Source organism: Polyodon spathula, chromosome 4 (genome assembly GCF_017654505.1).
Source record: "Polyodon spathula isolate WHYD16114869_AA chromosome 4, ASM1765450v1, whole genome shotgun sequence".
NCBI classification, from domain to species: Eukaryota; Metazoa; Chordata; class Actinopteri; order Acipenseriformes; family Polyodontidae; genus Polyodon; species Polyodon spathula.
Genome location: NC_054537.1, coordinates 92,142,790 through 92,167,149, shown reverse-complemented (window position 1 = coordinate 92,167,149; position 24,360 = coordinate 92,142,790). Strand labels below are relative to the sequence as shown.

The 24,360-nt window shown below is 36.9% G+C and overlaps 1 protein-coding gene across 1 annotated transcript in view; it reads right to left on the bottom strand.

The window, feature by feature from the left end:
• Positions 1-22,866: 22,866 nt before the first annotated feature.
• plekha8 (pleckstrin homology domain containing, family A (phosphoinositide binding specific) member 8) overlaps positions 22,867-24,360 on the bottom strand; it is a 33,615-nt gene continuing 32,121 nt past the window's right edge. The window contains exon 15 of the mRNA XM_041249049.1: positions 22,867-24,095. Within this exon, the coding sequence (XP_041104983.1) occupies positions 23,898-24,095 (198 nt within the window). The 3' untranslated portion in view covers positions 22,867-23,897. The remainder of the gene's footprint in view (positions 24,096-24,360) is intronic.

The window sequence follows — 24,360 nt, the reverse complement described above, 5'->3', positions numbered from 1 at the left end:
ATAATTATGTACATGTGTGTGTACTCAGGTTCAGCAAGAGACAGCAGTGCATCTCCGGCCTCCGTAGAAAAAGCAGGCATGTGCATTGTTGTAACCAAGGAGTCTACAGGCCATGAGTTCTCCCAAAACTTAATCGAAAGTTTGCAGTTTCTGCAAAGTTCATCTATAAATGTAAAGTGACAAATAAGTGCCCCTTCATTGTGCCAGTAGCAGACATTTTTTTTAAAAATGTACCCTGTGTCACCGGGAGCTGTCCTGTGGCCATCAAGGAGACAAATATGTTAATCGTCATCTGGAAAATGAAACTCACCGAGCAAATAGCAGAGTAGTGTCGCTGGAGCAACAAATTCTTTTTGTACCAGTTTCGAATCTTCTCACTGATACATTAAGTATGTTTAAAAATAATCATAATTATTAATATTATTATTGTTGTTTGTAGTAGTAGTAGTTATTTGTATAATATTAATAACATGCATGCGGAAATATTATTATGGTACATTACATGTTTCATATGCTATATTAACAGGTGTACATTTTAAAATAAACTATCACAAGGGTCAGAGTTGAGAGGACCTGGATCAAGCAACGACACAGCACAGCAGCTGGAAAGGGTCATTCTTTGGTCTGAAAATCTCACTGTCTAGGGCTGGACGTCTCACTCTTTGGGACAGTCAACCCTTGGCATCTGTGCATTTATGGACTTGTGAAAGAAAGTGTTCTATAATATTCCAGCAAGCCAGCACAACAAAATGAAACAGAGAGCAATGCCTATGATCTGACTAATGACTACTATTTATTTTAATAAGATAATAATAATAATTATTATTATAAATAATTATATATATATATATATATATATTATATAATATATAGATATAATATATATATATATATATATTTTATATATATAGATTAATAGACACACACACACACACACACACACAGTGTCCTTAGAAAGTCTACACCCCCTTGAACTTTTTTCACATTTTGTTGTGTCAGTGCCTCTGAGTTTCATGCATTTAAATGAGGATTTTTTCCACTTATCTACACACTATACTCCGCACTGTTAAGGGGAAAAAAAGACAGCACTCTTCAAGTCATTCTACAAATTTTCGATTGGATTCAGGTCGGGGCTCTAACTGGGCCACTCAAGGACATTTACCTTTTAGTTTCTTAGCCACTCCAGTGTAGCTTTGGCTATGTGCTTTGGTTTATTGTCATGCTGATTGGTGAACTTCCATCCCAGTTTTAGCTTTCTTGCAGAGGGCAACAGGTTTTCCTCAAGGACTTCTCAGTACTTTGCTCCATTCATTTTCCCTTCTATCCTGACAAGTGCCCCAGTCCCTGCCGATGAGAAACATCCCTATAACATGAGGCTGCCAACACCATGCTTCACTGTAGGGATGGTATTCTTTGGGTGATGTGCTGTGTTGGGTTTGCAGCAAACATAACACTTTGCATTTAGGCCAGAAAATTCAGTTTTAGTTTCGTCAGACTACAAAAAGTTTTGCCACATGGCTGCCGAATCTCCTGATTTTTTTGCTTACTTCAAACGGGATTCAAGGTGGGCTTTCTTGAGTAATGGCTTTCTTCTTCCAACCCTACCATACATGCCAAATTTGTGGAGTGCTTGGGATATTGTTGTCACATGCACACTTTGACCAGTCTCGGCCATAAAAGCCTTTAGCTCTTGCAAAGTTGCCATTGGCCTCTTGGTAGCCACTCTGATCAGTCTCTTTGCTCTGTCATCCAGTTTGGAGGGACGGCCTGATCTAGGCTGGGTCTTGGGGGTGCCATACACCTTCCACTTGTTAATAATCATCTTGACCATGATCCAAGGGATATTCAAGGCCTTTGATAATTTTTTATACCCATCCCCTGATCTGTGCCTTTCAACAACTTTGTTCCGGAGTTCTTTTGAAAATGCCTTGGTGCTCATGGTTGAGTCTTTGCTTTGAAATGCACTACCCAGTACAGGGAACCTACATGAACTGCTGAATTTATCCTGAAATCTTGTGAATCACTACAGTTTAACACAGGTGGAAGCCACTTAACTGGGTGTGTGATTTTAAAGGCGATTGGTTACTCCTGAGCTAATTTAGGATTGCCATTACACTTATCCAACCAATCTACTAAAGTTTTGATTTTTAATAAATTTTCTACAAATTTCTAAAGTATTTTTTTTTTACTTGGAAGTTGTGGGGTATGGTATGTAGATAAATGAGAAAAAACAAAACAAAACTATTTTAATGCATTTTAATTCCAGGGTATAACTGGAAGATAGCAAAAGAGAAAAATATACCCCAAATTTGTTATTTTTTTAAAATCGCTGTCTTTAGCTCACTCACCCCAACTTTGTCACTTCAAATTATGTATTTTTGAGGGGTTTGTAAAGGCTAAAGAAAAACAGAAAAAAACACTTGTGCACATTTTCCACCTGTCTCTGACACAGACCTTGAACAAATTATTGAAATCCGAGACGGCGTTGAATTTATTTTTATTCCTCACGTCTGTTCTGCTCAGTGTGTCTGCACTGACAAGAAGAAGAAAAATAACTCTGTGCTGTCTCAACTCTGCCCTGTGGTCTGTTTTTTCAATGGTAATGTGCACACTATCAAAAAAATGATTTACTTTCTTTTACACTTTAAGTGAATTAATTTTTTTTTATTTTTTTAAGAACATAAGAAAGTTTACAAACGAGAGGAGGCCATTCGGCCCATCTTGCTCGTTTGGTTGTTAGTAGCTTATTGATCCCAAAATCTCATCAAGCAGCTTCTTGAAGGATCCCAGGGTGTCAGCTTCAACAACATTACTGGGGAGTTGATTCCAGACCCTCACAATTCTCTGTGTAAAAAAGTGCCTCCTATTTTCTGTTCTGAATGCCCCTTTGTCTAATCTCCATTTGTGACCCCTGGTCCTTGTTTCTTTTTTCAGGTTGAAAAAGTCCCTTGGGTCGACACTGTCAATACCTTTTAGAATATTGAATGCTTGAATTAGGTCGCCACGTAGTCTTCTTTGTTCAAGACTGAACAGATTCAATTCTTTTAGCCTGTCTGCATATGACATGCCTTTTAAGCCCGGAATAATTCTGGTCGCTCTTCTTTGCACTCTTTCTAGAGCAGCAATATCTTTTTTATAGCGAGGTGACCAGAACTGCACACAATATTCAAGATGAGGTCTTACTAGTGCATTGTACAGTTTTAACATTACTTCCCTTGATTTAAATTCAACACTTTTCACAATGTATCCGAGCATCTTGTTAGTCTTTTTTATAGCTTCCCCACATTGTCTAGATGAAGTGTCAAGACATTTGAGTCAACAAAAACTCCTAGGTCTTTTTCATAGATTCCTTCTCCAATTTCAGTATCTCCCATATGATATTTATAATGTACATTTTTATTTCCTGCATGCAGTACCTTACACTTTTCTCTATTAAATGTCATTTGCCATGTGTCTGCCCAGTTCTGAATCTTGTCTAGATCATTTTGAATGACCTTTGCTGCTGCAACAGTGTTTGCCACTCCTCCTATTTTTGTGTCGTCTGCAAATTTAACAAGTTTGCTTACTATACCAGAATCTAAATCATTAATGTAGATTAGGAATAGCAGAGGACCTAATACTGATCCCTGTGGTACACCACTGGTTACCACACTCCATTCTGAGGTTTTTCCTCTAATAAGTACTTTCTGTTTTCTACATGTTAACCACTCCCTAATCCATGTACATGTGTTTCCTTGAATCCCAACTGTGTTCAGTTTGAGAATTAATCTTTTGTGTGGGACTTTGTCAAAAGCTTTCTGGAAATCTAAATAAACCATGTCATATGCTTTGCAATTATCCATTATCGATGTTGCATCCTCAAAAAAATCAAGCAAAAAAATCAAGCAAGTTAGTTAGACACGATCTCCCTTTCCTAAAACCATGTTGACTGTCTCCCAGGACCCTGTTACCATATAGGTAATTTTCCATTTTGGATCTTATTATAGTTATTTACTTAACTTAGTGTGTGGTTCAAAGTTATACACAGGACTACTTTATTTGGCGTAAGGATATTTCATTAAAAAACTCTAATAATTTTTTGCCTTAAACATGATTTATGCTTTTTTTCTTCAAATTCACTGCTTTACCTGGATTATAAATGTAATAAGGCCCTTTAGGGCGTCGGTATATGCTGAATATACAGACTTCTCAGGGGTTGAAGGCACTCAACTTCGCCTTGTGAATCACTATGTCCCGTGGCATCTGTATATTCAATGTATGTGGATGCCAAGCCGGGCCAATAACGCGTATATCTATATATATATATCTATATCTATATCTATATATCGACTATCTATCTATCTACCCGAAGTCACTCAATGTCAGTTTAATAAAGTAGATCCCAAAGACTCTATGTATTATAGCTAATTAAATATTTGCAGTGTCTTTGGGCTTGTGGGTATTTTCAATATTTTCCTTCATGTATGGGAGACTGTTGGCTGACAAACTTTTTTTTTTTGCTGGTTTAGATATTTGTGGTGAATAATCTAGAGGAACTGGAAAGGCTGAACACTGATAATGCGCTGGCGTTCAGTAGAGATCAGCAGTCGCTTTATTTCAAGGACACTGAAAAATGGCTTCCAATTAAGGTATTTCATGAAATTACATTTTTATAAATGTAATAGGACATTTCTATGTTGTATAAACCCTTTATCTAAACTGCATGTGAAATAATGAGAATAAACAGAAGTTTGTGCATAGTGTTTATTCTTATGAGATTTAATATTGGTGGCGTGTAGTTATAAAGTTATACATTTTATTTACATTTATAATAGCTTTGAGATGGAAGTACTCTTTCATTTTTATTGATTATAAGTGCAATTCAAACGTCGATCTCTTGTTGTTTCAGCTGTCACCCTTCCAGCGTATTGAGAACCCCCCAGATCCCGAAGGCGTCTGTGGGGATGGGTTAGTTCAGGAGCACAATGCAGAGGACTGTGATGATGGTAACAAGGTCGTTACAGATGGCTGCGTCAGTAAGTTACAGGGCTGATGGTCAGGGCTGCTGGGACTCTTCTTACTGAGATCATCTCTTGCTCACCACGTGTCCGGTGTGACGAGGGTTTTACTTGGGAAGGATGCGCCAGTGAACACAAAAGCCATAAAACTGTAATTTGTATTATTCTTTTTTTTTTTTTTTTCAGGATGCAAAAATGCTTATTGTGGAGATGGGTATCGATATGATGGAGTAGAAGAATGTGACGGAAAAGACTTTGGTTATCAAACATGTAAATCATATCTTCCTGGGTGGGTACAATTATTATTATTATTATTATTATTATTATTATTATTATTATTATTATTATTATTATTATTATTATTAATAAACCATGTTCTTCTTCTTGTTTCCTAGGTCTTATGGAGAACTTAAGTGCACCTCATACTGTTTCATTGACTCTACAAACTGCAAGTTTTTTACATGAAGGATAAAACCAGAAGCATGGGTTGCATCCCACAGTGTCATGTACACCTGGTGCTATTACCCAATCAGAAAGACTGAGGCAATGCAAAAACAAAACACAAAACTAAACAAGGCATCAAATTCATACCCGCTGTTCTCTTGCTGCTGAAAGAAGTGTAGCTCATGGGATTTCTGTAACACAAATGTTCGTCCAGAAACACATAGGACCATTGTATTCTGTCTTAACAATATGTAGGACTCTGAGGCTCATCTGAGCATACCTGAAAATCATTTCTTCAACAGGGATGTCACTTTCAGGGTGAAGAAGATGAAGGTACCGTAGATGCGATCCTTCAGAAAGACTGGTATAGATGGAACAACATTACCTCGACGTAGCACTGTTAAATATACCATTCAGGTTTTTGGCACTGTTAAATATATCATTCAGGTTTTTAGCACTGTTAAATATATCATTCATTTTTTGGGGGGGACTCCAGAACACCAATATTCTGGGTGCTGTGTTAATAGAAAAATGTATCCTTTTACTTTAATGTGAAGTAATATGTATCACATCTGCATGAAGAATATTCAACAAAGGAAACTGAAGTCAGCGCCTGTACTCATGATATTGTATGCACAGTAATAATGCTTTAATCAGGGAGACACATATTCATCTGTTTATCAGTTTCTTGGGTGCCAAGATGCTAATTAAAAATACAAGGCCTGACTTCATGAGGGGTTAGGGTCATATTCAAAAATGTAAACATTCAAACTATGAGAACATTACCAAAGCTGCCAGGCACTGTTAGGAAATTCTCACCTGGAACAGCAAATTCAAATCAGGTCACACATTGTACACTGGCATATATGTCACTAAAGACAAATACCAGTTCTTCTGTAGTACTTTTTAATTGTATATCTTGGGAGCAGCTTTAGGACAGGTTCCTTTTAAAAAGTCAATGCTTCGTTTCATGGGCTAGTGATCCTACAATTTCATTTACTCAGGCAAAGACCAAAAACAGAGGACAGACCTTTACAAAATTGCCCAGCAACATTCTTTTAACTAATAATTCAGTAATATTGATAAATGTCAAGACTGAATGTATACTTTAAAATGGGGCCTTGTTAAAATTTAGCAGCAACCATTGCCTGGTTTGAATGATCTATTGGAATTCTGCATTCTGAAACTCTGTATGACTACATTAAAAAAGAAATAACACGCATAACTACATCTCTCCAGAGTTAGGTACTGTACATTCTTCAGGTTCTTGCAAAGACTGTTACTGTGTTTAATATCTGAAATGCTGCACTGCTATTATAATGCTTTTTGCTGCTATTTACCTTTGAAAGGCTCAGCATTTTCATAATTTTTTTCAGGGGCTGAAATGGAATGTGGCTATAACAACCATTTAGATGAAACCAGGTTGTTTATCTGAAGATATTTGCAAATTTGACATACATCATTGTCAATTAATTGTTATGTCAGCCATAATAACCAAAGTACCCAGTATTGTGGCATAGTTAGTGAAAAGCCAGCTAATCATTGATTAGTACTAACAGTAGTACTGTGTGGTTGCAGTACTAGCCTTTAATGTTCACACTATTATTTGTGAATGTGTTCCTGTGAAAAAAGCCCATATAACACCATGAAGCTTCGGCAATATGTGATTGTCTAATTGTGCACGTTTCTATTGACTGCAACATGTACTTTATATATATTCTATATATATATATATATATATATATATATATATATAGAGAGAGAGAGAGAGAGAGAGAGAGAGAGAGAGAGAGAGAGAGAGAGATTAAATAACATATCTAGGAACGCATATGCATATCTTTTTGACCGACATTTGACTCAACAGAATAATAGGAGCCAATAAGAGTGCTTCCCCTGTGCATGTGCTTCATGCGTCAGGGATGGGATTTAAAATGTTTTTTTCACTTCCTCTGCCAGTAATGTGTGTAGGTAAAATAGATCATATTAATGTAAAATGACATGTACACATCTTTTTGTTTAAGTGTTTTGTAAACCGTGGTGTTATGATACCTCTGCATGTTCATGTTACTGGCATTCAAATGCCAACAGAAATAATAAAAAAAATCAGTTGACATGAAATCACTGTGATTTTATATTAAAAAAACAAGCTAAAAAATATAAAAATGTTGTTGTTATATGTAAGTTCAGAGAGCTTTAAGGATCCTCATATTTACATACTGTACACACACACACACACACACATACGTAGTTTTTTTAAATTATTAGTCCTAAAGCAGCCATAGATGTGATAGTTTGACTGGGTCTGGACTACTCACGTGACCCACCCACACTCATCCACACACACTAAAAACTAAGTGAATAATTTAGCACCAGTAGGCTCTCTGGTACTGACCTTTCAAAAACAGTTTAGCACCAAGCTTAAAATCAATGTGTACCCCTGGAATATATACTGAGGTACAATGCCTTTCAAAACAACGTGTACCCCTGGAATATATACTGAGGTACAATGCCTTTCAAAACAGCGTGTACCCCTGGAATACATACTGAGGTACAATGCCTTTCAAAACAACGTGTACCCCTGGAATATATACTGAGGTACAATGCCTTTCAAAACAACGTGTACCCCTGGAATATATACTGAGGTACAATGCCTTTCAAAACAACGTGTACCCCTGGAATATATACTGAGGTACAATGCCTTTCAAAACAGCGTGTACCCCTGGAATACATACTGAGGTACAATGCCTTTCAAAACAACGTGTACCCCTGGAATATATACTGAGGTACAATGCCTTTCAAAACAACGTGTACCCCTGGAATATATACTGAGGTACAATGCCTTTCAAAACAATGTGTACCCCTGGAATATATACTGAGATACAATGCCTTTCAAAACAACGTATACCCCTGGAATATATACTGAGGTACAATGCCTTTCAAAAGAAGGAGCCTCTGACACTATTTAGACATATTTTCAATACTAATAAACACATGTATTCTTTAGTCTGACCTTGATTTCAGCATACTTGCCTTAAAACAACCAAGGCTGTTTTTTTTTTTTCATGAACTCTTGCAACAAGCCTTGCAACAACTTAAACAGTATGTAAGGTTGTTGAGCAATGGCCTGTCCCACAATACTGTCCCTGCTTTTGCCAAAATATACATTTTCAACCAATACATTTCGTTTCATAATGCAGTTTAAAATTCTGACGTTACTAAAGTTATGAAACGGTCCTTTAAAAATCCCATGCACTGTGGGAAACCCAATTTAAAATGTGTACCTGGTCCGTACAGTTTGTCAAAACAGAAACCAGCTTACATCTGGGCACACAGAACGATTGCACAGTACAATAAAAAACCTATTGATTTTTAAATCAATAAAATAGACATTACCTACCTAATATACTGGTGACAAGATAGGCTTTGGCTAGCACTGGCCCTGCATACTATATTACAAGTGCAGCGCTACTTCTGTTTTATCTTAGTATGTATCTATTAACAGAAATTTATTGTGCAATGAGTATGGCCTTCTAAACTAAACCAGCAAATCGTTTAATTAAATTTGAATAAGGCTGCAGTATAAAACACAAACAAATGCCTCACTGTCGTTTCTTTAGTATTTTCTTTGGAGTGAAGTGTCACTGACTCGTAAATATGGCGACTTTCACCAGAACCTTTGTTTTACCCAAAAAATACATTGGAAAAAAAAAAAAAAGTAATTTCTGGCACAACATTTTACTTCCAGGAGACACTTTCTAAACCATTGTCTGCCTTTTAATGTGGCTGCACCACCCCGTTCTATGATGTTACCACTCTGTGTCAGTCCACTGGCTGCAGCTACGTCTCTGTGTAGATCTGCTACCTCTTCACACTTCTCGGTCGCTGTATATTTTAAAATCCTACAAACAAACAATTCATATTAGTACAGCACTTTTCATGTAGCGCTGTAGATAAGGAGTTACTGCACTGGTATCTTTATATCACTTTGGTTTTTTTTTAGCTGTTTTCCAATTCACACTGTAAGTACTCAGGCAGCAAGACGCTCCCTGTATTACTGTTAAGTTCAAGAGCATGTCTTGTACAGCAGCAGCTGAGTCAGAGCCATGGGTTATTCACACAAGCACGCTGTTCTCATTATTCTAACACACCATGCTTTATGCAAGACATGCATGAGAATCACAGTCCTCTGATTCATTTTGCGAATTTCAAAGGAGTACCACTTCATCTTTTCTATGCCATATACTTTTTCAAATATACAATACTTATTATAATATGTTTTTCCTTTTTAAGAAATCCATTGAAAATGGATTCCAATCTTCCGAACAATGTGAAGCTCCACTCAAATAAACGTCAACCTATATAAGAACTTTCTCAGGAAATTAATTTATTGTCCAAATGTTACCAATTACATTAACAAGATGTTGTGGACAACTACAGAGACGTCAAGATGAATAACCTCGTCAATCCATTCTTTGAGATAATAGAGTAATGTATACAATAAGCTGCAATAAACACTAGCCTCCAAGATGGTGGAACACCATAATGCCTGAAGGCACTACATTTTCCAATGCCAAAGCCTCTGAAGCCATATTTCCACATGCTCACAAAAGCATGTTGTTTCAGGGGCAGTTTAAACTCAGTTCAATAATGAGTGAAGATACTTCTATTACAAACGTCTAAATAAAAGTTGAGGTGCTTATGAGTGGACCAAACTACTAATATCTGTCTGACAAATACAAACACACAGCAACAAGTTGCAGTAGTTTGGCTGTTCAGATGTTGTTTTGATGTGTCGCAAGTAACGTTGAATCAGCTAGGCTGGTCAGTAAAACACTGAATCCATTTTGTATGGAGAATCTCAGTAGCTAAGGCTCATGGTTCATCAATTGATTCAGATTCAGTTGTATTGAGTTTGCCCACTGATGATGTGAGGCAGAACAGTAATTGGATACCAGAAAATATGAAAAACAGTGAGTTTTGTCCTTCTTCAGTATTCTGGATGGAAGGCATTACTCGCAAAGTGACCTTGTGTGAGCAGAAAGAAATGTATAGTAACAATGTGTACAGATCCAGAACTATCATACACGGTGCAGAAGTAACCCTGACACATAAATTAAAACATAATCCTCTTGTTAATTGTGCATGTAATATGTGCCAAAGCAAGCCATCAGTGACTGGGCCCAGACTTTGTCCGGCATGCAGTCATTTGGCTAAACACTGTAGAATCTTGTTTGAATGCAATGATTCTGTAGGAGTTTCTTTCTCTCATTTAAATGTAACCCCAAAAAGATATTAAGAGGATTGAATGCATGAGTTGTGAAAAGGTCACTTAGTGAAATGGGCACATCTGGGAAAATTAGAATGTGAGGAAGGTGTCCCTGCTAAGCGTGTGCAAGTGTCTTGTAGGTACGAGACGATTGATTTGAGAGCCTATTGTCGTGTTCGCCAAGCCAACCCGAGCTGAACCTGAGAACGAAGTGGAGTCCTGTTGGGAGTGAGCTGAAACCTTGGACATGGACTATTTAAAATGAAATGCATTAATGCAATAATATGTGTTATAACCCTTTGTAGTGTTTGTATAATCTTTAGTTTGGAAAATTATGTAAGTCTGTAATCAAAAGTAACGCTTAATGCTGTTTTAGTCAGCAATTGTGAAACTTGTATATTTTCTTTATATAAAATCATGCAGTAGAAACTGATATAGTTTGATACGAGTGGCTAGTTTTGGGCAGTTTTTTATCAATATGGGCTTGATTCCCAGAATTGAATCCTAAGTTTCTACAGCACTCTTTTTAGCCTAAGAAAATGTTGTTAAATGTTGAAATAAGGTTTAATATGCTTGCTTTTTACTAAAAACTATTTGTGTGACCATATGCTTGACACTGCCTGTTATAATAATATACATGAAATTGTTTCTCATCAAGATAAGTTTACATTTAAAATAGTTAGTAATCGTGTGCTATAGGAGATAAACTGTCTAGTTTGACTCTGAGTTAAAAGATGATGCAACATAAAGGGATGTTGTTTGAAAAATAAAATAAGAAGCTTAAACAAATAATAAAAAGTAATTTTAAAAGTAGAGGATAGGTTTTGAAAAAGGTAAACTTTATGTGACCTTTCTTCCCGAACTTTCTGTGAGCCTGTTTTTTAAGAAAAAACCATACCTGGTAAAGGGAGGCATACTTGGCACGCAGAGCGAGAATTCTTTTATCAAAAAGATTATAGCGTCAAGGTTAAAATTTAACAAAGGAAATTATCTTCTCACCCTAGAAGAAGGGGGAACATTGCTAAAAGACATTAATTATCGCTGGAAATTAGGAAGATTGGTGTACCATTAGCGAACCGGTTTTAGCTGGCTTGTGTGCTACTGAAAAAATAAGAGGTCGGCCAACCTTACACTTAAATAAAAACCAAATAGATTATCCATGAAGAGAAACTCTATATTGGAGAAACATAAGATGGAAGTTCCCTATAATATCTGTTAAGCACACGTCTGTAAAGAGAGAAAGAAAATTAATTTGAAAAATAAAATGGTGTAAGGGAATATGTATTTAGGCACCAAATACACATAATCAAATATAATCATAACTGATAGTGCTGTATATATTTTAAACAACACTCATATATTCAAAATAACATTATTCTCTTTGTATAAACATATAAAATAAAGGGATAGCAAGAATCTTGTGAACTATGTTTCACCTAACTTTTTAGATAAAGGAGGTGTCGAGAAATGAGTGGATGAGATCATGGTCAAGTGTTTGGAACAGGTGTCATATCTTGGAAAGTTATTGGCATCTGGCCCTAAATTTTTAGGTTGTTGCGTGCCAAAGAAAGATAAGAAGTGGATTTGATAAAGTCTCTCCATGTATTCTAGTGGAGACAAAAATCTATAAAACCTCATGTCTTTTACAATGAGGCACCACAATCAAGACTCAGCTTGGCAGAGTGACGTGGTCCATCATTTGTAGATCTCCACAAGACAATTCTGATTCCTTTGTTCACGTTACTTTTCCTTATAATAGGAGGTAAGAATAGTATCTACAATATTATATCTCACATGTATTGGTTGTATTGCTATAAGGTACTGAAACTATGTTTTCGTTTTTGAGAGAGTGTTATAGTGAATGAACTGAAATATAGACGTGGGTGCTTTTAGACCGCGTGTATAGCTGGCCCGGTGGCTGCACAAATACATATAAGTGTATTAGGTCATTGGCGTGTGTATAGCTGGCCCGGTGGCTTCCCTGATGTGCGAAGATGTATCATGCCAATTGAAGTATTAATGCCGAATTTGCAACTAACTTAGAAACGTTAATTCTTATTGCATGTTTATGGATTTTGGTGGTGTGCGCAAATTGCCTTTTCATTATTAAAAGCATTTTAATAAAGCGAAGGAGCATTGCTCTGATTCGTAAAACTTCAAATGAACGAGTCTTGTGTGTTTTTCTTGATTAAAATATGGGTTATAAGGACATACATACAAGCTCGCCCAGTGCTTGACCATAAACCAGTAGGAGTTTGTAACATCTCTGTCCTCCTAAAGTCTCCTCTGAAAGTTAAGAGTGTGTGCAGAGTAAATAGAAAAGAGTATGTGAAAATCTGTGAACGCAGCAGACGTGACAGATGTCACCAGCATGTTCTCCATAATGCTAATTATTGGTTTTCCAATGAGAGCTGTTTCCGCTTTGACAAGATAACATGTTTATATATCCATTCAGTATTTACATTGGCCCTTAGACCTCAATGACACCTCTACCAAGAATGCGGTCTCCTCAGAGTCCATTTCATTAGGCAGAAGACAGTGACTAATAGGGGTTTTGATTTGCTTCCAATGGGAGGGCCACAGTGCTGGCAACACAATGAAATGATGGAAGTGAACAGTGAAAACCTCTATCAGCAGTCCAGCACTAAATCACTGTGGTCTACCAATCCATTAGGGACTACAGCAGTTACAGCTTAATCACAGTAATAGGCTGACACAAACAGCCTTAGCAAGCAAATATTCAGCACCGTGTGCAAGCAAAACTCCTTGGAAAAGCTGCAAGCCAACAATACTGTTCTGAAGAGTAGTTTTTTATTTTTTTTATTTACTGGCCTTACGCCAAGTTTTTATTGCATATGCAATTACTAAGTCAGTCAAGCAAACAGAGTACGACCCGTACAGGGAATGGAGATGCTGTGTGTAAAGCAGAGCACATTTTTAACTGCATTACCAGGGATCACTTTTCTCATAAATTATATTAAGGGCATTTGCTGGCAAAGAAACAGCTTTGAATGGCTCATGTATGCTTTTTTCTTCAATTACCTTAATTTTCTCATGGCAGCCCCATATTTTATTTGGAAGGTCCAGCAAAGATGTTTAATATCTCTATTTGGCAATATTGAGGATGACATTCATCATATTGATTTATAAGATACTGGAGTCGGTCTGTTTGTGTGTCTGTCTATCTATCTATACACCCACCCCTCGTTATATCACCCCTCGTTATATCACCCCTCACTATGCTACAGATTCTGATATATTGTGGTCCTGGAGTTGGCTCCCCATTTTTACAGTCTAACTGCGCATGCCTTAGCTGCAATATACATAGACAATTACACTTAGAATTATTGTTTGTTTTATTTCGTACTGCACACAACAAACAAAAATGCACAAAACAATTAAAAACAAAGCATTAGTATCATAGTGTTATCATATACACACACATCGCACAATAGCACAAAACAAATTAAACATCTACTTGCTGCAGTGTTTTTTATTTTAGCGAACAAGGTGTTCACATGTGGCAGCAATGCACTAGCAAAAGCCGCAGGGCAGTGACGTCAGCTCCCTAGCAACAAGCCTGCTATGTTGAGAATTGATTCTTTCAATGCAATGGATTTGTGTAGTTGAGAAAGGAGAGGAAGACTCATGAAATTAATTGGGGACTTAAGTTGATGAGATGCAATTACCCTCCACAGTATGAATTAAAACGGTGTGCTGCTTTTTATACAAAAAATGAGAAAAAGCAGGTTGCATAGAGGATTTATACTGGACCCTGACGCCCCCGATAAAACGAGGGAGTGGTTGTACAGTATTTGTTAGTCTATTTGTTTTTCTATATATATTGTAACATATGTAGCAGGAGAGGGGGCCTGCAATATAAAAATGTTTTGTTGTATGGCAGAGACACAGTAAAAAGCATCCCAAACTACGGCCAAGCCGCCGGCCAGCCAGCGAGTAGAATAAAATATCTCTCTCTCTCTCTCTCTCTCTCTCTCTCTCTCTCTCTCTCTCTCTCTCTCTCTCTCTTTCTCTCTCTCTCTCTCTCTCTCTCTCTCTCTCTCTATATATATATATATATTATATAATATATATATATATATATATATATATATACAGCTCTGGAAAAAATTAAGAGACCACTGCAAAATTATCAGTTTCTCTGGTTTTACTATTTATAGGTATGTGTTTGGGTAAAATGAACATTTTTGTTTTATTCTATAAACTACTGACAACATTTCTCCCAAATTCCAAATAAAAATATTGTCATTTAGAGCATTTATTTGCAGAAAATGACAACTGGTCAAAATAACTGCTAATGGCTGAAATCCACTTTCCCGCCTGTCTGGCTAAGCAGACAAGAGGGACAAGTTGTTCTCCTCTTTTGTTGGTGCGTCCGACAGCACAACACACATCTGGCATTGTAAAATCGAAACTTTAACGACCGCGCTTAGTTAAATTGGCATTGCCCGCCAATGCTTTATGACAGCCAATATGTCCGAGCTGTGCTGTGATGACGTCACATGAAACACCTCACTAGATGAAGAAGCATTTTATTTACAGGAAGCAAATTCTGATGTTCCACGGGGATTTAATTGTAACCCCAACATTAGACACACAGAAACAAACTATGTTCATGTGTTAGGTGCCTGTTTTTTATGTAATTAATATATAATTAGGGCTTCTGTTTTTCGGTCTTTATTTTTTAGCTCTTATCAAATTTGATGTAGATACCCCAAAATTTTTTTTGGGGGGGCTTTCGCTTTTTAGATACTGTATTAAATTATTGTTTTCGGTTACTTTTTTCCTGGTGCAATATGTATAGTAACTCAGCAGTACCATACTTACACACCACCTTCTTTCAATCCTTATGGTCACTGGCATATTCTGGAGTTTTTGTGTGTAGCTATTATTTTAAATTTCAACCACAATTTGTAATTCTGTTTTAAATCCTGCGAGCAAGAACAATCTTCCTTATCTAACTGTAATATAGTTTTAAAATTGATGCTGGATACAGGTCAGGAAGGAGGGACATTGCCTAACTGCACTGGGAAAGGTAGGGTTTTTTTCAGTAGGAAAGTGATGAATTCAACAGGAATTGATAAACATTTCCAGTTTTTCCAGTGTTTACTGGATATACATTGATTATTATTATTATTTTTTGTATTGGGGGTGTTTTATCAGTGTTTATTGGTTGAAACTCAAAATCAGAAACCCTATGTATAATACAAAGAAAATAAAGTATCCAGATCATGTCTGGAGAGATCTCTGAAAAGGAGATGTGTGCTTTGTGTCCTCTGCTGGACAAAAATGAAACTGCAATGTTTTGGTTACAATAATGTCTTGTGATTGACCTGAGAGGAACTATGGAATTATTGAGATATGGATTTTATGCTTCTAATTATATTTGACCAGGGTAAAGTATTGTTAATACATCATGCAAGCATAGGAAAACCTTTTTAAAAGGTACGTTTTTATGAGGAAATCAGCAATTGATAGCTTTTGCCTGCAGCCAAACTGACATTGTCTGGGACAGTCTTGGCCTTGTTAATTAGTAAATACATTTTTAAAGAAACCAAACATGTATTTGATTGCTAAATGCTTAAAATTAGGTAACAAATCCAGACAATGCAGTATGGAAAGCTAATGGAAGTTATTAAAGAAAAAACAAATCTAAATCTATTTTAAATTTCCAATGTTTGCTAGGGTGCAAATGAATACTGCAAATGAAAAGTCACTGCATTCCCTGAAGCCAGCTATTCTTTCCACGTGTACACCTGCTCCCCGGTAGCTTTTTGTTTCTGTATCGTGTTTTTGTCTTCGCTTGTGGACGACCCAGCACTAGTTCTAGATGTTTAAAGCACAGCTGAAGGTATACAGTCATGTTTTTCTTTCCCATACTTTGACATTCTCTTCCCATACTTTGTCCATTAGAATAAGAGAAATCCCAACCAACCCCTTGTAACCCGTTTTTGTTTAAATTGAGTTCAACATCCGCTCTTGTTAGCACCTCTGAGGGTTCAAACTGGATCCCTCGTAAAGGATGTTTAAATAGGACCAGTACAACTAACGCTACTTGTGATCAACAAACACACTAGTTTCTCTTGTAGTTCAGGTTAGTTTATAATAACATTCTAAATCTGACTTCATGGACTCTCCTGATAGTCTTACTGGCATTGATCATCTGTCTAATGTCTCCCTGCTGCCCTCGTAAAGCCGAGGGGACAGTGGTCTATGTTGCTAGAAAAATGTAGAACGGGCTACTTCTTTGTAGAAAGTGACCTGCAAGCTACAAGGTTCAGGCAACTTTGTTGCAAGCCACTGTATCAAAGGACTGTAGATCTTGTAGATGCAACATTATGTCATAAAATAAACAAGCCAATGAAAGTGATGTAAAAAGTGACGTGACTAGCTTCTTCACTGGAGGAGAAAATAAATGCGAAACTGGCATGGGATATTGTGAAGGAGATTCTCCTTAGCGATTGTTTGGACAAAATTATTAATATTATATTCCTTGAAAAAAAAAGATTTATTATTATGAGCCATTTTAAACATAATGCTGTGTTGGCATTGTAGTCTAATATTAGAAATTACAAAAAACAAAACAAAAAAAGGCCTCTCGATTTTAGTGGTGCCTAATTCTAGGTACACCAATCTCTCCCTGGAGTTTCCATGCAACGCGATTCTAGATGCTCTTTTTCCACCATAAGACTCCAGGGGCCTGTTGCATGAAGGTGGTTTAATGAGTTATCCGGATAACTTCCAGGTTTAATTGTGAAAGTCAGGCTTATTCCATTGCACAAAACGAGACAACAATAACTCAGGCTTAAATCCATGGTAACATCACAATTAAACAAACCTGCTCCAGAGTAGGATAACTAAGATTAATCCTGACTTTTAAAAGTAAAAAAAAACAAAAAAAAAATCCCTGTAAAATGGCATCACCTTTTATGCAGAGGAGGAACTGCCCCCAGGGATTCCATCTATAATGGGACACCCCTTATTGGTGGTAAGGGCTAGCTCTTCAGCTGGAGTGAAGTCAGGAGGGCGTGGGCGCTCTCCAGTCTGTCTCTTCTGACACTTCTTCTTGTTTGCTGTAATTCAAAATGATGCCATGAATCTATATTTAATAAAGGTGACACTTTAAAATGAGTGCCTGTAATGAATACAAATAAATAAACACGTTTTCAATACCGCCACTGAGAAACTCTACACGCATTATTTTGAAGTGTTACCAAATAAATAATATCAAATTATAAAGAGGCACTTATTAGGTCAGGTTTAGTATCAAATATTGACTGAACATTAGCTATATATAGTTCTATATTGTTGCCATGTTCTCCTCACACCAGCTGGATTTGACCTTTACAAAAACATAATGCTTTTCATCAGCCTCTCTTTGTAACAAAGTTAACGCAGCCGAATTAATGAAGTTAATTCCATCCGACTGTGTTGTTTAAAAGCATCACTCATATAACTTACTTAGCCTATGCACTGTTGGAGTAATGTAGATTTACTCTTCGTGATATGTGTCTATAAATTATGACCATAAACAATTATGATTCTAAATACAGCGGCACAGAAATATAAAAATAAAGGGGTATGTGATTTTGTGCTTACTAGGGATACTGTATACTTATGCGCTGACAGAGTCTGCTATAGCTTGCCAGGCTGCCTCGCTGGCAAGCTAGTGTTTATTTTTGCTAATAATATTTCTTTCACTTACTCATAAATAGAAATTAAAACTTGCTGCTCGGAGGCAGTAAAAAAAAAACGCACTCTTTTCCATTTTTTTTTTCAACTGCTGTGTAATAAAGGTTACCATGACAACATACACACGAGTGCTATGGAAACTATTGGTTTCCAACTGTCAATCTTTGGTTCCACATACACAGATAGAAACATTAGCCCGGCTTGAGCTATCTAGATAACTTTAAACTCGATCTACGTTGTTGCAACTAGATTAGCGTGCTAAATTATAACCTGTTAATTCAAAACAGATTTAAACTAAACCTGGCTAAACCTTAAACCATTAAAAAAATTAAACTAAACCTTAAACCACCTTTATGCAACAGGCCCCAGGTGTTAAACAGTGGTTCATGGAGAATCATGTTGAAAATGTGCAGTATCTGGCAGTGACAGTTTAAAATCCATCAAACCACTGTGGGACGTTTTGAAATGCCACCTAGATATCGGGGCCCCTGGTGGAAACAAGGACCCACTGCATGTTTGCTTAATGTAGCTTGAAACTTGATCATTGTTAACTGTTTCAGTTCCTTTAATGACAAAATAGATTTTTCTCGACGACCTATGAAAATCTTGTTTTGTTTTATTAAAGGCATTTTGTAATTTCAAATTGTATTTACAATTGTATTTTGTATTGAAAATGCAGTGTTTCCAAAGTAGTGTGTATTTTGTATTTGGATACATTTTTTTATTTTGTATTGAAAATACATTTATGGAAGTATTTTGCCGAAGCCTGGGTATACATTAACTACAGCCTTACATTTGAACTGTAGTCTTACTTTGAACTACTGTACCCATGCTTGCTCTGACAATACAAATAAAAACAACAATTATTCTTATTTGCTTTATTGACCACGAACAATATGGCTGTGAAGCAAATACTCACCACACTGTTTTTAAAATTCAAACACTGCAAATGGAATATACTTAACAAAAGGCTTGCATGCACATAAATACATTTCTAAAGAATCGATAATATTGTATTCCTGACTGATCGCTTTGCTATAGCAATATAAACCACTCAGACTTTCTCCAAAATCAGGAGAATTGTATTTATTATAAATGTATCTTCTAGAAATTCGGTTGACAGATAGGTAAATTGGTAGGTTAGGTTGAGGCGGACTAAGATGACACCGACAAATCCAGAATCCAAAATCAAGAAGCCTGATGCTTATTCGCCAGCCACAAACATGCATTGCAAGTGAATGGATTCAACCATACTTTGTATTTATTTATTTATTGAAAAAACAGACTTTTGTTTCTGGTAATTCCCAGACAGGCTACAAGCTGTCCCATTATTTCTCTAGCTACCGCATGCAGGACATTCACAAACGACCATTGACCAACAAAGCTGTCAGCATAATTGCGTATTTATTCTGCATTAAATTTAAATATCATACATAATTCACATTTTATTCAATGGAGCCCTGGCCTTGTTTATTATTACTCCTTTACGTATTCTCTGGGGTTTGAAACAAATGCATAAAAATAATAATTAGCAGTGGCTAGCCACTGATCAGATAATGGGATGCAAAGCAGTCAGAATCTGACAATGATCACAAGTTACTAGTTAGCCATGGTGCCCATAGCTGCAGATTGGCAGCTACCATTCTAGATTGCCGTTGGGGTCTGACTGATCTTGGAGGTATTGTGGTGACCATTGCCAATCAAGATTTCTTGTATATCCTGGTATATATGTTTTTATTGCCAATTCATTTCCTGTTTGAACCTACTTAAACATTTCAATGGGCCCACTTTACACAACTTTAACTAGCGAGATATTTCAAGAATGCTATCATTTTTGATAAAATGTGATGGTCTAGAAACGTTTCTACCATTGTTAGATACTTTTACACCAGCCTCACAAATACAAAACTGTATTTAATTAAACAAACCCCCCCCCCCCCCCAAAAAAACAACAACATTTCAATCATGTTTTGAAATTGTGCCCAATATGTCTCTGGAGGAGTGCTCTGCCCCTGTGCGTGTGTTATTGCTGTTTTATGTATGTATTGGTGCATGGGGTATAGCTTGGGTTATGTAGCATGGGTGAGTTATAATGTATATTTGTATTTAGGCACAGGGATTGCACAATCACTTCACGTGCAGAATAAAGTGGGTATTTCAATGGAGGCACAGGATGTGCACAATTCGTTCACGTGCAAACTGCCGGGATTCAAGTGAATGATTAATTAACAATCGAGTCCCGGCACAGCTGTAGATAAAAGCAGCACGAATGCCTCACTTGGGGGTTGGTGTGTTCAGAGGCAGAACGAGTCGGGAGATAAAAGGACAGTGCTAAGAAAATTACAATTGCTATGCATGCTGGTTAGACCCCAGCACGATACTTATTTGTTTTGTTCCGTGTCCGTTTATCTGTCTGTTTTGGCCATCGTGCCGTTATGTTTGTGTTCAGTGTTTTGGTTCCTGTTTGTTCAAACCTTTTATTTTGTTCATTTATTATTAAACATGTGCAACAGCGCTTTCATACGCTGCAGTACTGACTGTCTGTGTCCATTCTCTTCCGGTTCTAACTTCAGCCCGAAGCTGTCCAAGACCGTGACAGTCTCATAAAAGTTGATGTCAATACTGCTGTAATTTAACAACACCTTAAATTGGAGAAATAACAATCATTTTGCACTTATTAGGTGGCTAATGCCTGGCATATCCTATAGGTCATAATTTGCACTGAGAAAGCCACAGACCTAAACATATTCAGCTATTAATATAGCTCTGCATAACCTTAACAACACAATATTCCGTTTGCCATATAAATGCTTCATGTGATTTTATACTAGTGTGGTCTATGACCTTGTAGCCAGTAGCTTTGACGCAGTAATAGTATCAGGAAATAAATTCAAGCTGTCAGTTTTTTTTTCTTCTGTAAAGTGTATGATTATTTTAATGTCTGAGCTTTCCCTCAACTATCAGGTTACTCTGAGAGGCCCGCAAGAGGGCCTGAGTGCGGATATCCCCGCTCTTCACCACAATCATTTTCAGGGGCTCAGTTGCAGGAAGGCGGCAGGGCACCAGCTGTTAACGGAAACCTAGTGGAAAACGATGACCTATAGGAAACTATGCCAGGCATGACCACTCTCTGAAGAGCACAGATGAACTGACAATATTGGTGGTGCTTGCTAGAAACATATGCTCAATTAGATGGAACACACTTGTCCTAGTTTTCCAGACATGAATACAATACACAACACATCAACAGCTTTTCAGCTGCTTGTTTGTGTGCATGAAAGAATACACCCTCTGGAGTGATGCTAAACAAAAAAGATAGCACTATGTCTTATTAGAATTGTTTTCTATTGTTTTAAAGGGATCAAACAGAAAGATTTAGTACGAAAAAATGCTAGCAAAAGTTGATTTCAGGGTGTTGTACTACTGGTAACTGAACAGCATGTGTGTGTGTTTTATTTTAACACAGGGCTGTGACAAGAAATAGATGCAGCTGCCATAATTAACTGTAAATAAGGGTGCAGAGCCTCCATGGGCAAGCAGCACGGTACTGATTTGGTGCACCAGGTCTGTAAATAACTTGCCTACATTTTTCTGAACAGATACAAGCCCATTCTTTCATGATTACCACCTCTAAATAATTTAGGGAAAGGGAGGTGGTAATCTGCAGTGCAGCATGTTCTCTAGAACGGCTGGCTATAGTCATGTTTTACTTCTCCTCGTGAAACATCAGCGTCTGCATTCTACCATAAACCTTCAAAGCTCACCCGACTGATCCATCATGAAGTAAAACAACTGGCAGACAAAGATGTATATATATTCCATGAGTCTATAGTTTAAAACAAAAAAATAATAATCTGATGAACATTATTATTGTCACTGTAAAGCCTTGTGCTTGGCAAGAATAAATCTGCAAGTATTATGGCTTACCTTCTCCTTTTCATTCTTTTTTTGAGTAGCCTTTTTAACACTAACTCTTGAAACTGCATGTCTATTTCTGCCATTACTACATGTAAAATGAGAAGATATGAAGGGGTCCCATAAACCCCAGCTGTTTTATGATTACATGAACCACCTGGCTGTGGTTTATCCACTATTACCACTAAAAACAAGTGATTGCTGAAGTCCATGTGCTTATACTGGAGAGGTATGCAGAACTGTGAGCATCCTGGTAGCATACAAGTTGATCATATCAACCCCTTAGTCAAGCAGTGCTAGTTAGCTCATTTCTTTAAAACAGTGCTATGTCATGTTCCTTCAACATGGTTTAGAAACTGTATGTCAGAGATATTAAACGTGTCCATCAGATCTTTTAATACCGCAGGTATTTGACTTCCAACTGTCAATTTACTGTATTCCCCCCATTATGACAATACAAGCTGTCAACAGGGTAAAAATGCCTTTACATTTTACTACCACAATGATTACCGTACAGCTCAACAAACAGAATTGAAGGGTTTAGGTTTAATAAAACTGTATAAAATGAAATACATAAATATATATTACAAGTCATTTGTAGTGTGCCATACAAGAGAACACATGCTCAATAATATTTTAAAAATAACAGATTACAATATAAACAGAGAGAGCTCAATCTATACTGTAAAACAGAAGAAATAACTTACACACATGAAAATGTCCCTTTGCATTAAGGTTACATAATTACACTGAATCTAAACAGAATTAAAAACTAACACGTACCATTATTAGACTAATAAACATTGTTGAATCTCTTATGCACAATGAAAACAGACCCATAGGCTTATAATGTGCATCAGCAATCTTGCCACAGTTAATGGAGGAAACAGCATGTTTGGCTACATCTCAGTATGCCAAGATACACATTTTGTAAACAAAAGCAACATGAAATAGTAATAATAATAATAATAATAAAAAGGACAGGTACTTGGCTTGGTCATATTACCCGAATGTAACTTCCGAATGCGATACCTGTAAACTGACATTGAATCATGTTCCATGTGTGGGTGTGGTGGAATCCTTCTACATGTTAAATATTTCCACTGCATTCCACATCCACAAACGATCAACCCAAATTGAGTCATTTTCTTGGTATATTGTTTTAAGATGAAATCCTGCAAATCTGTTTCTGCTATTGCCTTCATGTTGTCTTCATGTAATTTTAACTACCTGGATCAATGTTATTTTATTCTTACGCTGGCCTTTACCTATTCAAGACAATGGATTAAAATAAGTTTAGACTAAAGTAATAACCCACGATCTAATAACTTAAGGAAGTTGCTGCATTAAGCCTTTACCAGGCAAAGGATTACATTATCTACTGTGGTTTTATTTAATTTAAGGCAACATACATGGATTAAGTATACTTGGTTTCATTGTGCTTAAAGGTAAAAGCCATCTTTAGTCAATTGTAACACTGATGGAATAAAATATCAAATACAAAACAAAAATCTCAGCATTTGAAATCCCTGCTGTCTGGTTTTGTTGCGTTTCCCCAATCATCATACAACCTCATCAGACTCTAGACTGTATTCTTCATACATGGCGTCTAGTATTGCCAACTGGTGCTCCATGGCCAGCAAGTAAACATCAAGGTCCCTGTGCATCCCCTTGGGAAATCCCACCTTTCTCTGGTCACCTTCGTTAGAGACCAGTGCTGCAGCAAAGCCTTCATAGGAAGGAGCAGCCCTCAGTGCCAGCTGAAAAACAATTTAAAGATTGTGGACTGCAAAAAGCCTATAATCCTGGAAAAAACAATTCACCTGAGGACCTACATTACTGCTGGAATAACCCTTACAACACTATACTGCCACACAGAGATTAGAGCAATAAGCAGTTGTGCCACTGGAAAGCTGGAAAATAGTGGTTGCTGCATTCCATACTAAAAGAAACAATGTTTTGACTAGAAGTTTTTCTTAATGTTTTCAGCCTCTTGCAGGTATTTCATCCATAACAATAAAACAC